Raw genomic sequence first — 15,314 nt, forward strand, 5'->3', positions numbered from 1 at the left:
ACTTTTCACTTTGACATAACTTCGGTTTTGTTTGCGTTAGAGATCTAGAAATTGGATATATATGTTCCTAGGAGCTCCGAGAGTGTTCAACAATATGTTTTAAGTCAATTTAAAGTGTGGTTCGTACTGAACTTGTTGGTCCCGAAATGAACCGCGGACCCGATCTGCCAAACCCAAACATGAAACGAATCTCGAGAGGTTCTCCCATCTATAGCAATTGATTAAAATATGGTTTGCTGGGGTCATGTATAGTATATTGATAAAAGTATTCTAATTTTTATAAGGATTCCCAATTTCCAAGCTTGATCAGGAATATTTTTCGTGGGTGAATAGTACTTTTTATACAAAAGGACATGGTAGGTTTCCTCCAGGTACTTATCAAAATTCTGTATTACAATCCCTTCTCCGTTTCTGTCTGCCTGTATCCCTTGATGTTCTCACTCCTTTGGAGTTTGTAGAGAGCCTGGTTTTCGGCTTTATTTAGATTGTATCTACTCAGTTTATGACATACTGTATGTGTTAGGTTCTGAAAAAGTTCATGAAAACATGAAATACACAGCCCCTGACTCTCAGTGTGGTAGAAAATTGGGAGGTAAACTGTAATATATTAATGAATAATTCAGTATTATCAGGTTGGATTTTAATTGTCCTGATATACTCATTACTAGGCTTTCTCAGAGCTGTGAGACTGAAATGTGCATGAGCGATCATACCTCAAATTACAGTATATTAAAAAAAATAAATAAATAAAAAAGAATTAAAAATTCAAATCACCTCCCTTTCCCTAGAATACATATAAAACTCAAACACATACACATTAGTTGTCCCTGTGTCCAAAATCACCAGTCTACAAACTTCTAAAACTTTTTTTGCCGTACATTAGCGGGAAAAAAAATCAAAAGTGCTGAATCGCTGTTTTGCCTTTGATTGAAAATTTTATAAAAAGTAAATAAAGAAAGACAGAATCCCCATAATGGAATAACTTAAAAGACACATAGCCACGCAAAAAAAGACACCCATACCGGAAATATAAAAAAGTAACTGGTGTTAGAATATGGTGACTTTAAGAAAAAAAATTTTGGGAAAAGTTTTGGATTTTTGTTAAGGGGTTCAAATGTAAATAAAACTATATAAGGGTGCTTTCACACGGATTATACGCTCCGCTCATTCTGAACGTAAAAGTCGTTCAGAATGAGCACGTAAAAAAGATCCCATTGACTTGAATGGGTGCCGGCATACGAGCGCTACCCATTGAAATCAAAGGGAGCTGGTTTTTACGCGCTCATTCTGAACGACTTTTATGTTCAGAATGAGCGGAGCGTATACTCCGTGTGAAGGCTCCCTAAAGTTGGTATTCCCAGAATTGTGGCAAAACATAGAATACAGGGGATATGTTATTTTGGCTGTACAGTCAATGCCGTAACAATGAAGCCTGGAAGAAAGTCACACAAATGCATTTTTTCTCCAATTCTACCACATTCTGAATTTTTTCCCAGCTTCCCTGTACATTGTACAGAATAATAAATTGCACCACTATGAAGAACAATTTGTCCTTCAAACATGAAGCCCTCATATGGTTCTATGAACAGAGAAATAACAGTTATGGGGTTTGGACGATAAGGAGTCAAAAATGAAAATCAAAAAATGTCGGCGGCGGGAAAGGGTTAATCTATCAAACTTCTTTTTAATAGGAAAGAAGCTGTAATGTTCCAATTAGCAATGTTCTAACTAAGCATTGCCAGGGAGTTTGTCCGTACACATGTTCTCAAATATAGTACATAGAGCTGAAGTATTTACCAAAGGGGGGGAGGGGGGTGATCACTTCAAACGGCTGTATCTCCAGTTTTATACCACTTTGATTTAAGAGCTAGATGAAAAAGAATATGAGATATCACTAGTTAAAAGTTGGGAATGTGATTTTATACGCAACATGAACTGCTGCATAGTAAGCTAAAATTCATGACTGTTTCTAATTAGTGATATCCCAGATTCTGTTATAGCTAGTTCTTAATCTTGGCATCACATTTTTATAATACCAAAAACATTTTTCTAGATATAGAAGTGAAGATACAGCCATTTGAAGTGTTCACCCTCAGTTGGTAAATGCTTTAGCTCTGCATATTTGCAGTATAACTGTGTACGGACTTTCCCTAGTAACAGCTTAGTTAGAGGGATGCTAAGGAGAATGTTACTACCTGTATTATAATATTTTATAATATTTTTCCTAAACATTTTTTTAAGGCAGTTACACTTTAAATAGGACCTTTCACATCCTGAGGGCACATGCAGCGTAATACACGGCAAGAAAGCCTACAGTGTGCTCAATTCAGCGCAATTCACAATTCAGCGCCTTTCCTGTTCTGTGCCCCCGGTGAAGAGCTATTGGTGCTGGTACCGTAGCTCTTCAGTGTTAGAAGGACATTTCTGACAGACTGTCAGAAATGCCCTTCCTCACAGTAGCGTCTATTGTGCTGTACTGTGAGAGGGGGCGTTCCTTACCACCTAGCAATGATGCTGAGTAGTGAGGAACGCCCTCCCCCCCAGTACTAGTCTATGGATGTGTACTGTCAGGAGTGTGTGTGTGTGTGTGGGGGGGGGGGATTCCTCACTGCTCAGCATCATGGCTGGGCGGTAAGGAATGCCACCTCTCAGAGAACGGCGCAATAGACACTACTGTGAGGAGGGGCGTTCCTGACTGTCAGTAACGCCCTTCTGAGAGGAGAAGAGCTATGGTACCGGCACTGATAGCTCTTCATCAGGGGCACAGAACGGGAAGGCGATTCAGCGCACCGTCGGCTTTCTAGCAGTGTATTACACCATGTGCCCTGAGGACGTTAAAGGTCCTCTTTAAGGATGAATTGAGTGTATTCCCTTCATACACTATGTAACAGTTAAGCAGATCTGAGGGAGACCCCATGTCACAGTGGGCTAAGAGCTGGATACAGGAGGTTTGCCAGCTCTCTCTCTCTAATACAGGGAGATGCTAGACATTTTTGGGCAAAGCGGGCTGTTTGTTTTATGAGTGCGTCAATGCATTTAATTATTCATTCTGGTGACAACATCTTGTCCTGAATATTAGCTACAGATATAGATGATGGTATCTCATCCTGGTGATTCTCTGAAGGTATATACGTATTTCGTGGTGTGGGGAGTGTAGGAATGAGTTGGGTGGAGGGGATAAGTAGATTTAGAGATACATGGAGGGACTCTGTTGACGGAGGATGAATGGACTTGGTCAGGTGTAACAAAAGTAAGCGATGATTTGTGATGTCTGGAAAGTATTTTTGGGAGGACAATAGTGTCTTCCTCTTATTGTCTATTCCATATTTCCTGAGAATCTAGGGTATAGTCTTATCTATTCCTCCTTAGCATGCCTGCTTTTTTATTGATATTCTCTAGGTCAAGAATGCAAATGGCAAAATTTTGGTTAATTGCATAAAAATTGGGATGGTTTCTGTAAGGTTTTATATTCAGGATTGCAGTGTGAACATTTCTACTTACATTCTGAAACATAGTTAGTCTTTAAAGGGGTATTCCCACTTCACATACTCATCAGTCTTTACTGCTGTAAAATCTTCTTTCTTCCTGGTTTCTTGCATCATTTGGTGGGCGGGGTTTCACATGCAACCTGCCGTTTAGCTTCGCCCCCAAATTCACGTGTAGCTCCGCCCACCCATATTGGACTATGAAATACAGGCAGCAGCAACTCCATTCTGTGTTACATACAGAGACTGCCTGTCTCTGCCATAATGAACACAACTGAATTAGCTAGCCTGATAACTGGGAGAACAGAAGAAATGAAAGCAGCTGCTCCCCCCTATCTGCTAACAGGAAGCTAGGTCACATGGTGTAGACACAGGAATAGCTAGAAACACAGGCTCGCTCCCTGCACTTAGCCACTCCTCCCTCCCCCCTGAGAGCAGCAGATACATCACTTGACTGATGAGCAGCTAAGTCAGGGCTGTGGCCACAAAGAATTGAATAAAGTAAGATAGTGGACAAACAAAGCAGTTTTGCTGAAGCAATGTATTTAGGAAAAGTCTTACATCCACATTAACAAGCAGTATAGATAGGATCCTTGTGATGGGACAACCCCTTTAATGTTTGATCAAAATCATCAGATCTGTGGGACATTTCTCCGGGATCTGTTAACATTTTCCATGAAATCGATGTCCTTGGGAAAAACTGGAACAACTTTGACTTTTCTGGACTATTTTTTCCATTATCTCAGATGCCAAAATAGACTGAATTTCTGATTTTAACCAATAAACTTTTGGGGCACTTTTTGTAAATCCCGAGTTGCCAACTTGTACATGGTGACTGGCAACTGGACAAAAAGGGGTACCACAACATTTTTATGTGCTATACAATACACTCTGATGGATTCTAGTTGATCAGGGGTTCATATTGCAGTAGGACGATGATCCTAAACATACTAATACCTCAGACTTAAACCCCATTGAGATTGTTTAGGATAACTGAACAAAAGAAGTATAAGAAAAGCAATCTACTAGTGCAGCACATTTGTGGGAACTTCTGCAACAATGTTTGGAAGAAATTTCTGAAAAATCTTGCAATGTAGTTGTAGAAATAATGTCTCAATTGTTTGAAGCTGTTTTATCAGCTAAAAATGGCTACTTTGAAGAGCCAAAAAATGTAACTTAGTTTGTTAAAACAAAGTTAATCCATTATCGATTTATTTTTCTTAAGCTCGTTTTATAGAAAATTGTACAACATGGTATACAAAGCAGATAGGTAGTGGTAGTCAAGTATCACAAAGATCTCAATCCATATAATGTACAATACATAAAGACATTGAAATTCAACAAACAGAAATAATCCTGCGAAGCCGAAATTGTTGCCAAGTTTATAGGCAGACACCTTAAGGAAAAGTCAAGACATGGGAGTCAAAAATGAAAAAGACCCAATGTGACTTGGATAGGAGATGCAGGACAATATTGCAATGGTGCTACACCACCATAATACACATATAGCACTGTAATAATTCCCCAGTCATCTAATACAAAAGTATAAAATTAAATTGTATAACTTTTCATTTAACAATGGAGAAATGTGTAGCATTTATTTTATTACCTCCATTGGTATAAGGTAACTACTAAATGTAACAGTAACCAGAGCAGAATTCAGCTACGACTTAGCAGAGGACAGCGGAGAACTGTCCAGAACAGCCCTGTTTACACTTGTCTCATGGTTCCATCTCATCAGCTATTGTCCCAAATGGTTAGAATAGCAAAACCTGAAAGACCTATTATATAAGTCTTGTGATCCATAGGAACACATTACAAAAAAAATTAACACAATAGACTACATATACTACACTATATAAGTGAAATGTTGAATTAGAAGGCCATATGTCAATTCAAAAGCTGCAAGAGGTTGTTTTAATACAATTCTTCTCTATATCATCAAAGAAGGATGTGCACTCCTGCCTCAAGTCATTCTTGAAGTATATGCCTGGCTATACTAAAATGAACTGCCTGCTGGTAGGGTTCATTCACACGGAGGAAAATGGTGAGGAATTTGGTGTGGAATGTCAGCGCTGAAAAAGAGGCCTCCCATTGACTTCAATGGGTTCTTTTTTTCTGCTAGCAGAAGTCAATGGGAGGCTTTTTTTAGCGCTGAAATTCCACACCAAATTCCTCACTATTTTGCTCCGTGTGAATGGACTTTAGGGCTAGTTCACACGGGGTATTTTGGTCAGGATTTTGAGGCTGTATTCGCCAAAAAGATCGGGTAGCTGTGGCTGAATGCCATTGCAATGCATCGGCATCCAGTTGCACACTCTGCTCCGGATTAGGCCCAAATGAATGGGCCTAGTCAGGAGTGTTTTCAGGCCGAATCGCGAGGCGAAATGGCTTGAAGAATGAGCATCTGGCTTCTGGTATAAACACCTGACCAGCTCCCATTGATTTCAATGGGAGCCGTCTTTTTGGTCAGGATTTGAGGCGAAAAAGTGAGTTTCTACCTTGTTTACAACAGTTTCAAGTCTTATTCCTGCCCCTACCATCATAGGCATTCCAACCAAGTATCGGGCTTAGGGACATTTACTACTACGTGTCCCAGGGAATACTACAACCACCATCCCCTGGGTCCCCCTCAGCACTACACTAGCCTAGGAGGGGTGACGGAGGATCCTTACCATTGTGGCCACAGCATTTACTACGCCCAATCTCCTGACCTTCCTCCCTATGGGCTGATGCATATTAGTATCTATAATATAGCAGGATAAAGGAAATAGGAGAAGGTAAAAACAATCAGATGCACTCGTGTGTATGTATCAGGTATTAGGTAATCTTTCTTTTGCAATTTCCTCATTCACCTCTCAGGGTATTTCTAGAATCATTCCCATAAGAGATATTGCAGAATGTAGTTTCTTTTTTATTTTTACACCGTACCTCACCTGTCACCTCAGTTTCATTTTCTTTTAAGTCAGTCTAGTTATTGCAAGTGATGGGAGTGATGGATTAAAGGGAAACTACAGGAGAAAAATAAGATTTCCCCACAAATCCCCCATTCTAATCATTAAAGAGATTATCCATCAGGATCAGTCTTTTTTTATTTTTATTTTTTTAGAAAATCGACAAAATGAGTCACCTCGTCACAAAACATGGGCACCTTCCTCAGGTCCATGTGTCTGTCAGGTCCAAATCTATGCTAGTTTACTAGCTAGTCAGTAAACTTTCATAACTAATGATAAATCTAGCAGGACCGGTGACAAATTTTTCATTATTTATATGCCATAAAATTGGCATAAAGGACATGATAAATATCACCATATAGTTCAATGGAATAAATTGCTGCCTTCGGAGAACTGATGTGTAAACAAGGCTTTACTAATGTGTTAAGAATGTGACCTAAAATGTAGTGCAAACGGTGTATCTAGATTACTGTAGGTTTATCCACTTAGCTCAACAAGGAGGCATAACTTAGATGAAAATGGGCATGACTTGAAATCGGTGCGGCTAGGTTTTGTATGCCAGTCTTAATAAAGGCCCTGACTGGCACAAGGCATGACTCCGACCTCTTCATAAATAAGTTGCATGTGGCCCTAAATAGAGATCTACACATGTTAGGAACTGGTGTAGAATTCCATTACAACTCACGTGAGAAACGTTGCGTGAACTAAAATAAATATTATAGTTATATTAAGTATTTGCACAATGTAGTGAGCGAGCAGGGCTTGTTGTGCAAGAAAAGGCCTGACACTAATATCATACATTTATGCCAGTAGGTTGGAATTGATAATAAAAAAAAATTTGCGCACTGTGCACAAGTACTGCAACGTAAAATGTTGGCGCAAACTTGGTCAAACAATAGGTGGTGTAAACTTAGATAGCAGCCTATGAAGTCACTGTGATAAATCTGGTGCTATTTCACACTACTAAGCTTACGCTAACTATTAGTAAATGTGGACTACTATTATTGACGTCAGAAATACTAGAACCCCTGATGGAAAGTAAATGACGATAATGTGATCAGGGTTTTAAGGTGAAAGGTCACTTCCATAGGTTGAAGAAAAAAGACACATCCATCAAGTTAAAGCTTTCTAAGAAATGACTGCTTGATCCAGAGGAAGACAAAAGAAAATCCGCAGGACAATTATAGTCAAGAGAAAAGAAATTCTGCCCTAACCCTATAGGACATGATAATAATTGTCCTCCTTCAAAAACATAAAAATCATCATTCTTCCAACACCATTAGCCGTACACACTTAAAAGGAGTCTGGTCCAAAATGCCTCCCAAACCAAATGTAGCGCCACCTAATGGCCATACAGGAGCAGAGTAGAAACAAAGTAACAAAACAATGCAAAGATAATCATTGCTCTCTTTTATTACTGGCTGCGATAGGTATTTTACAATACACTGCAGTGCATTACCTTTGCAATGTATTGTATTACTGATCAGACTCCCTAGGGTTCAATTGTGCACAATTGCTGCCCTAGGTGGTCTAAAAAAAAAAGTTACAAAAATTGAACAAAATCTAAAAAAAATAAAAACATAAAAATAAAAAAGGAAACCATAAACGTATTAGGCATCCCTGCATCCAAAAATGCCCAAATTACAAACAACTAAAAATATTGTTACCATACGGTGAAAGCCGTAGTGGGGGGAAAAAAATCAAAAGAGCCAAGCTGCCATTTTTTTCCGTCATTTCCCCTCCCACAAAATTTTAAATAAACAGCCATCAAAACATCAGACATTCCCCCAAAATAGCATAAATAAAAAAGTACATCTGCCACCCGAGAAATGGACACCTTTTGTAACCCCATATATGGAAATATAAGAAAGTTAGGGATGTAAGAATATGGTGACTTTTTTTCAAGGTTTTGGATTTAAGTTGTGAAAACATTACAAGAATTATATGAATTTGGTATCACTATAATTGTGCCGACCCACAGAATACGGGTAACATCATTGTGGCTGCACAGTGTATGGTGAAAAAAATATAAAACCTACAAAAAAGTGCTGCAAATGCAGTTTTTCTCTGATTCTCTATTCTGCATTTTATTTCCAGCTTCCCAGTACATGATACCAAATATTAAATGGTTCTACGAAGTACATTTTTTCCCGCAAAATTTTACCTTCATATGCCATAGTGAAGAGAAAAATAAAGTTATGGCTTTTGGAATGAGTAAAAAAATTAAAATAAAAAAACTGCCTGTGTTGGAAAGAGGTGAAAGAGTCCTGTACAGCGTATTACTGGTTTAGGAGGCTTTCTGGGCCTGAACGACTCCCTTCAATACCCCGTTCACTCAGTGAAAATGAAGAGGAATTTGAAGTGAACATCCCCCCCCCCCCCTGGTTTACCACGGCTCTCCACCACTGATTGTCAGCGGGGAATCTCCAGTGTGAATTAGCCGCAGCAAGGTTGAGCGGGACTATTTTAGGACAGAATCAGTGGCCATGTGAACAAGCCACGTGGACGTTTTACCTCCTGGGGCACAGGCGGTTTTATATACTGCTAGAAAGCCGACAGTGCGCTGAATTCAGAACACTATCGGCTTTCACGTTCTGTGCCCCGGGTAAAGAGCTATTGGTGCCGGTACCGTAGGCCTTCACTGTCAGAAGGCATTTTTGACAGTCAGTCAGGAACGCCCCTCCTCACAATAGCATCTATACCGCTGTATTGTGAGAGCGGGGAGGAACGCCCCCTCCTATCCCTCCCTCGTCCATAGACAAGCACTGGGGTGGCGTTCCTCACCGCTCAGCGTCAGAAACACCCTTGTGACAGTGAAGAGCTACTGTACCGGCATTGATAGCTCTTCATCAGGGGCACAGAACGTGAAAGCCGATAGTGTGCTGAATTCAGCGCACCGTCGGCTTTCAGGCGTTGTATTACACCACATGTGCCCCAGGAGGTGAAAGGTCCTCTTTAAATGGCATCAATGTACAAAATGTTGTAGTTTGGTTACTCTAGCTGTAAAAGAACCCCAAACTTTTCTATATTGATGATTAGAGGAGTGTACCACCATCAGAAAATATTGATGGCTTGTCATCCATATCAGATTGGTGTGGGAGAGGCTGTTAGCACCCTCAACCCATATTTACAGAACATGACAAGCATATGCCATATAGCAAATGACAGATAGGTGAGGATTCAACTTTTGAGAATCCGACCTAGTGTACATAGAAACAGTTTGTTATCTCACAATTACACAGTGCAGAAAGTGAGCATGTGCGGGCATCTCTTCATCTCCTTTACTGCTCTCTGGAATATATACCATTCTGTATATCCTAGTATACAGGTGTCCCAGTGAACCCCACCTTTCAGATATTTATTGCATATCCCGTGCTGTCCTAAAACAATACCCTATTAGTAAGAAATGGCTGTCTTTTGCTAACAGAATTTTTCTGAGGCTACGTGTACATTACATTTTGTGCACAAGTTTGGAGTATGGACCAGTTAAAGTGACACTCCAGTCATAGCAGTAAATTCAGAATCTGCTATTACTGACCGTCACCCATGACTAGCACATGTACCCATGACTACCTCCTGCACCTATGGCTGCTTCCTATAGAGTTCATACTATATACCTTCCAATAAATTACATGGCAAGGATGATGTGGCCAAAGGCCCTGCAGGCTGCACCTACTGATGCTGACACTGGGGACGGTAATGGAGACGTGGCGATCTGTCTGTAAGAGAGGGGGATACTATGGGAAGCAGAAAATACAGGTCACGCTGTAACTTATTGTAGAGTTAGAAAAGAGGTTGAGCAAAGACACTGCCCCAGATTTATTATGCCTTGCATGTGTTTTTTTTTTAAGGGGTTTTACATTAAAAAAATTAGACTTTGTCATTTTCTCAAAAGGGCGTGGCGAGGGCGTGCATGGGGCGGGAAATGTATCATCATCTACACCATAAATCTGGCCTAAGTGATGCAGGAAATGTACGCTAGCTATAAGATGGCGTAAATTTCCTCCAGATGCACAGCCGCGTGGAGGGTGCGTCTCGAAATATATGAGCACATCTTACGCTGGCGCAGCGGCTGCGAGGATTGCAGTCTTCATAAATCTGCCACACTATAAATATACAACTATTACTATTGTAGGGACGGTCTTTCACACAATGTAATGAGCCAAGTAAAAAGAAAAAAAACTGGAGTAGTCTCCTCCAGCACATACAGTACCATGGCTATAGGTCCCTAGTTACCTGACAGTGGCCAAAAAAAGTGTCCCCATCAGTACTCAGAGATCGCATTGATGTGAATGATTTGGGATCAGCATGTGCAGCAGCGCTCTAGTCACACAGGGACCCCATTGTTATGGTCTTGGGGTTTATCACTACACAGCACCCAATAGATTTGGATTGTTTGCCACTGCAGGAAGTTCCCACTTCATGTATCTGTTATCTCAGTGATGTCCAATCATCTAAGCAGCGTTTAGTTTCGTGACCTTATAGCACCGCTTTGGCTCACTTTATACCTGGTCTAAAGCAGTTCCTAAAATATTACCATTAGCAGGTACTTTTTTGCAAAAAAATTACAAAAGCAGACTCTGCAAAGGCAGAGATACAACTGGAAGCTCCTGGGCCTCAATACAAAATCTATAATAGAGCCCCTGCTATATAGTATAGTATTTATTATGTGGCGGGAGGATCTTTGGGGTCCCCTCTTATAGTGACTACTACCTCTGCACCCCCTATAGATAGACCCCTGGAAAAGGGGACTTAAATAGTAGGAACCCCAGAATGTGTATATTTATCACCTAAACTGGATAGCTGATATATGTTGCTTATGGGCCAACCTTTTTAAGGTCAAGTTCACACAGTCATTTGGAACGGATTGTAAAGGGATTCTACCATTAAAACCCTTTTTTTTTTTCTCGTTGACACGACAGAATAGCCTTAAGAAAGGCTATTCTTCTCCTACCTTTAGATGTCTTCTCCGTGCCACTGTTCGGTTAAAATCCTATTTTCCGCCAGTATGCAAATGAGTTCTCTCGCAGCACTGGGGGCGTCCCCAGCACTCAAACAGCACCGCCTCCAACTCTCCAGCACCGCCTCCATCTTCTACAGGAATGGAGTCTTCTTCTTCCAGGGATTGGCTTCAAACTTCTAGGCCTTAGACCTAGGGCAAAGCTGACTGTGCATGCCCGCTGGCCACAAGAAAATGGCCTCTTACACAGTATTGTAAGCGGCCATTTTCTTGCGGCCAGCAGGCATGCACAGTCGGCTTTGCCCTAGGCCTAGAAGTTTGAAGCCAAGCCAAGAAGCTGGAGGCATCGCTGGAGAATTCTCTGACAGCATTGGGGACGCCCCCAGTGCTGCGAGAGAACTCATTTGCATACCAGCAAAAAATGGGATTTTAACCGAACGGCGACGCGGAGAAGACATCTAAAGGTAGGAGAAGAATAGCCTTTCTTAAGGCTATTCCTACATGTCATCGAGAAAAAAAAGGTTTTTAATGGTAGAATCCCTTTAAGGTAGATTCTACTTTCCAATGTAGGTTCTGTAGGGTCGGGATTTGGACAGGATTTAGAGACAGTAGACTGCCTCAGATTTACATGTGTGAACTTACTCTAATAGAAAAGTTTTTCAGCGTTTTTCTGGTAAACAAAGGGACAGGAAAATATTGTATCGGTGTGAACATGGATGTACACTGCCTTATATAAACTACATATATGTGTGTGTATATATATTTATGTCAAAATGTGTGACATCTGCCTCAGTAATAAAACATGAGGCATTACTTATCCATTTGGGGTGTGATGTCCCTGGTGCCCAGCAGCACCTCTGACCCATGTGTGAGGCACCTGTAACAGGTGTAACTTGCTTTGTGTCTTTGTCTCACAAGGAAGAAGAAGAAGCAGAGCCCATCCCATAGTGACACTTGTACTAGACTGCATGGCTGTGCAGCATCCTATAGTGTGCCTATGTAGAGGATGACTATGTGGAGTGTGACTATGTGGAGTGTGCCTATGTAGAGTGTGCCTATGTGGAGTGTGCCTATGTGGAGTGTGCCTATGTGGAGTGTGCCTATGTGGAGTGTGCCTATGTGGAGTGTGCCTATGTGGAGTGTGCCTATGTGGAGTGTGCCTATGTGGAGTGTGCCTATGTGGAGTGTGACTATGTAGAGTGTGACTATGTAGAGTGTGACTATGTAGAGTGTGACTATGTAGAGAGTGACTATGTGGAGTGTGCCTATGTGGAGTGTGACTATGTGGAGTGTGACTATGTGGAGTGTGACTATGTGGAGTGTGACTATGTGGAGTGTGACTATGTGGAGTGTGACTATGTGGAGTGTGCCTATGTGGAGTGTGACTATGTGGAGTGTGACTATGTGGAGTGTGCCTATGTGGAGTGTGCCTATGTGGAGTGTGACTATGTGGAGTGTGCCTATGTGGAGTGTGCCTATGTGGAGTGTGACTCTGTGGAGTGTGCCTATGTGGAGTGTGCCTATGTGGAGTGTGACTATGTGGAGTGTGACTATGTGGAGTGTGACTATGTGGAGTGTGACTATGTGGAGTGTGCCTATGTGGAGTGTGCCTATGTGGAGTGTGACTATGTGGAGTGTGACTATGTGGAGTGTGCCTATGTAGAGTGTGCCTATGTAGAGTGTGCCTATGTAGAGAGTGACTATGTAGAGAGTGACTATGTGGAGTGTGACTATGTGGAGTGTGACTATGTGGAGTGTGACTCTGTGGAGTGTGCCTATGTGGAGTGTGACTATGTAGAGTGTGACTATGTAGAGTGTGACAATGTGGAGTGTGAGTATGTAGAGTGTGCCTATGTGGAGTGTGACTCTGTGGAGTGTGACTCTGTGGAGTGTGAGTATGTAGAGTGTGCCTATGTGGAGTGTGAGTATGTAGAGTGTGCCTATGTGGAGTGTGAGTATGTAGAGTGTGCCTATGTGGAGTGTGCCTATGTGGAGTGTGCCTATGTGGAGTGTGAGTATGTAGAGTGTGCCTATGTGGAGTGTGACTCTGTAGAGTGTGCCTATGTAGAGTGTGCCTATGTGGAGTGTGCCTATGTGGAGTGTGACTCTGTGGAGTGTGACTCTGTGGAGTGTGACTCTGGTCCTTGCCGCAGTGGCTCAGCTCCCCCCGGTGCTCCTGCTCCCCTTTCCAGTACGCTAATGAAGGGTCCCAGAACAAGGGAGCCAGTGAGAGGGAGCCAGGAGAAAACAAAGAAAAGTGGTTGAGCGATCCGGTGACATCATGCTCCACTAATGCTCTCCCGCCCACACTGCTCAGACCGGAGCCGCAGCGCTGAGGATCCACACACAGAGTGCGGGATACTGGTCTCCTAGCAACACCGCGCACTGTGCGCCCCTCACCATAGGACGAGAGGCTCGTGGCCTGTCATCCGTGCTGGGCTAGTGACGGTCCTGCTGTCCATTGTCTGCACTAGTTGCACAGCGGCGGCGCCGGCACACTTGCAGCAGCAGCAGCAGCAGCACTGCGCTCCGCGCACCTTTGTTGGGGCATGAGGCAGCATGCTAATGATATGAACTTTGTGTGTGGACATGCGCTGAGGCAGGAGCTGGGGGCCGTCTTCTCCTGCTTTATAAGCCCACCTGTGTGCTGCTGAACTTGCTGTGATTGAAGTGCACAGGCAGCGGGAGCGCACTGACAAGAATAGGCTCTTTGTGTGAGGTAATGGAAGCTAAGCCGCCGGTCCCATTAGGTTGGCACTGCCTGTAGCTCCCAATGCACCGGGCTGTGAGGAGAAGCCAATGCTGCACATAGAGGAGAAGCCTGGCCATCTGCACGAGGCGATATGCGCGGCAGCCTATCCCCACAAAGCCGTCAGTGTGGAGGCGCAGCTCCCCCAGACCCTCGTACCCAGCTCCCACCTCAAAGCCTGCCTGAGGTGCACCATGCTGCACCCGGCCCGCGGCCACCCTGGCAGCAGCCTGCTGGCTTTCGGCTTGCTCTCGCTTCTTTTGGGACTTTGCCAGTCAGGTGAGTTGTTGTCCTGAGGTGAGAGATGGCAGGTGGGCAGACTCCATATACTGTGTGCCCCACTCATGTAGTCTGCTACTGTATGGTGTATGTATATAGCAGAGTCATGTGTAGTATGAGGTATATAGAAGTATAGAAGCCATTTATTATACAGTGTGTAATTCTATACAGCCAGGGCTTGTGTGGGGTCTAGGATACTGCTATACCCCGGTCCATACAGTCTACGTACTGTATATACATAGATTTCAGTGTACCTATAGACTCCATACAGCTGATCATATGTAGTTCCAGATCCATATGTACAGTACTTTAGGTGCTGATATAGCAGAATGTACCTTATATGTGGTTACTATATAGGAGACATCTTAGTATACATCCATATACACTGTGCTGTATAGATATGTGGGTAGTGTGCATATAGCAGTATATAAATGTGGATGCTGTGTTTCATAGGTCACACTAAACTTACTACAGTAAGTTACCCCAGATATATTTGTAAGTTTGGTGTGTATATATATGTATATGATACATACAAATGATAGGAGTATATTTCTATTCATACATACACACACATATATATATCAGTCCATTTGTGTGAACTTAGATGTATCTACATAGCTCTTGATGTACCCATAGAATATATAGCTGCCATATCTATATGTGCATACAGGTTTGTATAGGTGTGTGTGTGTGTGTGTGTGTGTGTGTAGGCTGTATTCCATACATTTCAGAGTACATATTGAATCCATATAGCTGTCTGGATATGTGTTTTTTACTTAAATAACAATATATGTGAATGTTGTATTATTTAGCTCTTAATGTGCCTATAGTATCCATATAGCTGTATATTTTAACCAAGATTTTATATTTGGAGTTTATATAGTAGT

At 42.1% G+C, this 15,314-nt stretch overlaps 1 protein-coding gene across 1 annotated transcript in view; it reads left to right on the plus strand.

Moving 5' to 3' along the window:
• Nucleotides 1–13,761: 13,761 nt before the first annotated feature.
• ITGB8 (integrin subunit beta 8) overlaps nt 13,762–15,314 on the plus strand; it is a 97,359-nt gene continuing 95,806 nt past the window's right edge. The window contains exon 1 of the mRNA XM_075271427.1: nt 13,762–14,427. Within this exon, the coding sequence (XP_075127528.1) occupies nt 14,199–14,427 (229 nt within the window). The 5' untranslated portion in view covers nt 13,762–14,198. The remainder of the gene's footprint in view (nt 14,428–15,314) is intronic.

This window comes from Leptodactylus fuscus, chromosome 4 (assembly GCF_031893055.1).
Source record: "Leptodactylus fuscus isolate aLepFus1 chromosome 4, aLepFus1.hap2, whole genome shotgun sequence".
NCBI classification, from domain to species: domain Eukaryota; kingdom Metazoa; phylum Chordata; class Amphibia; order Anura; family Leptodactylidae; genus Leptodactylus; species Leptodactylus fuscus.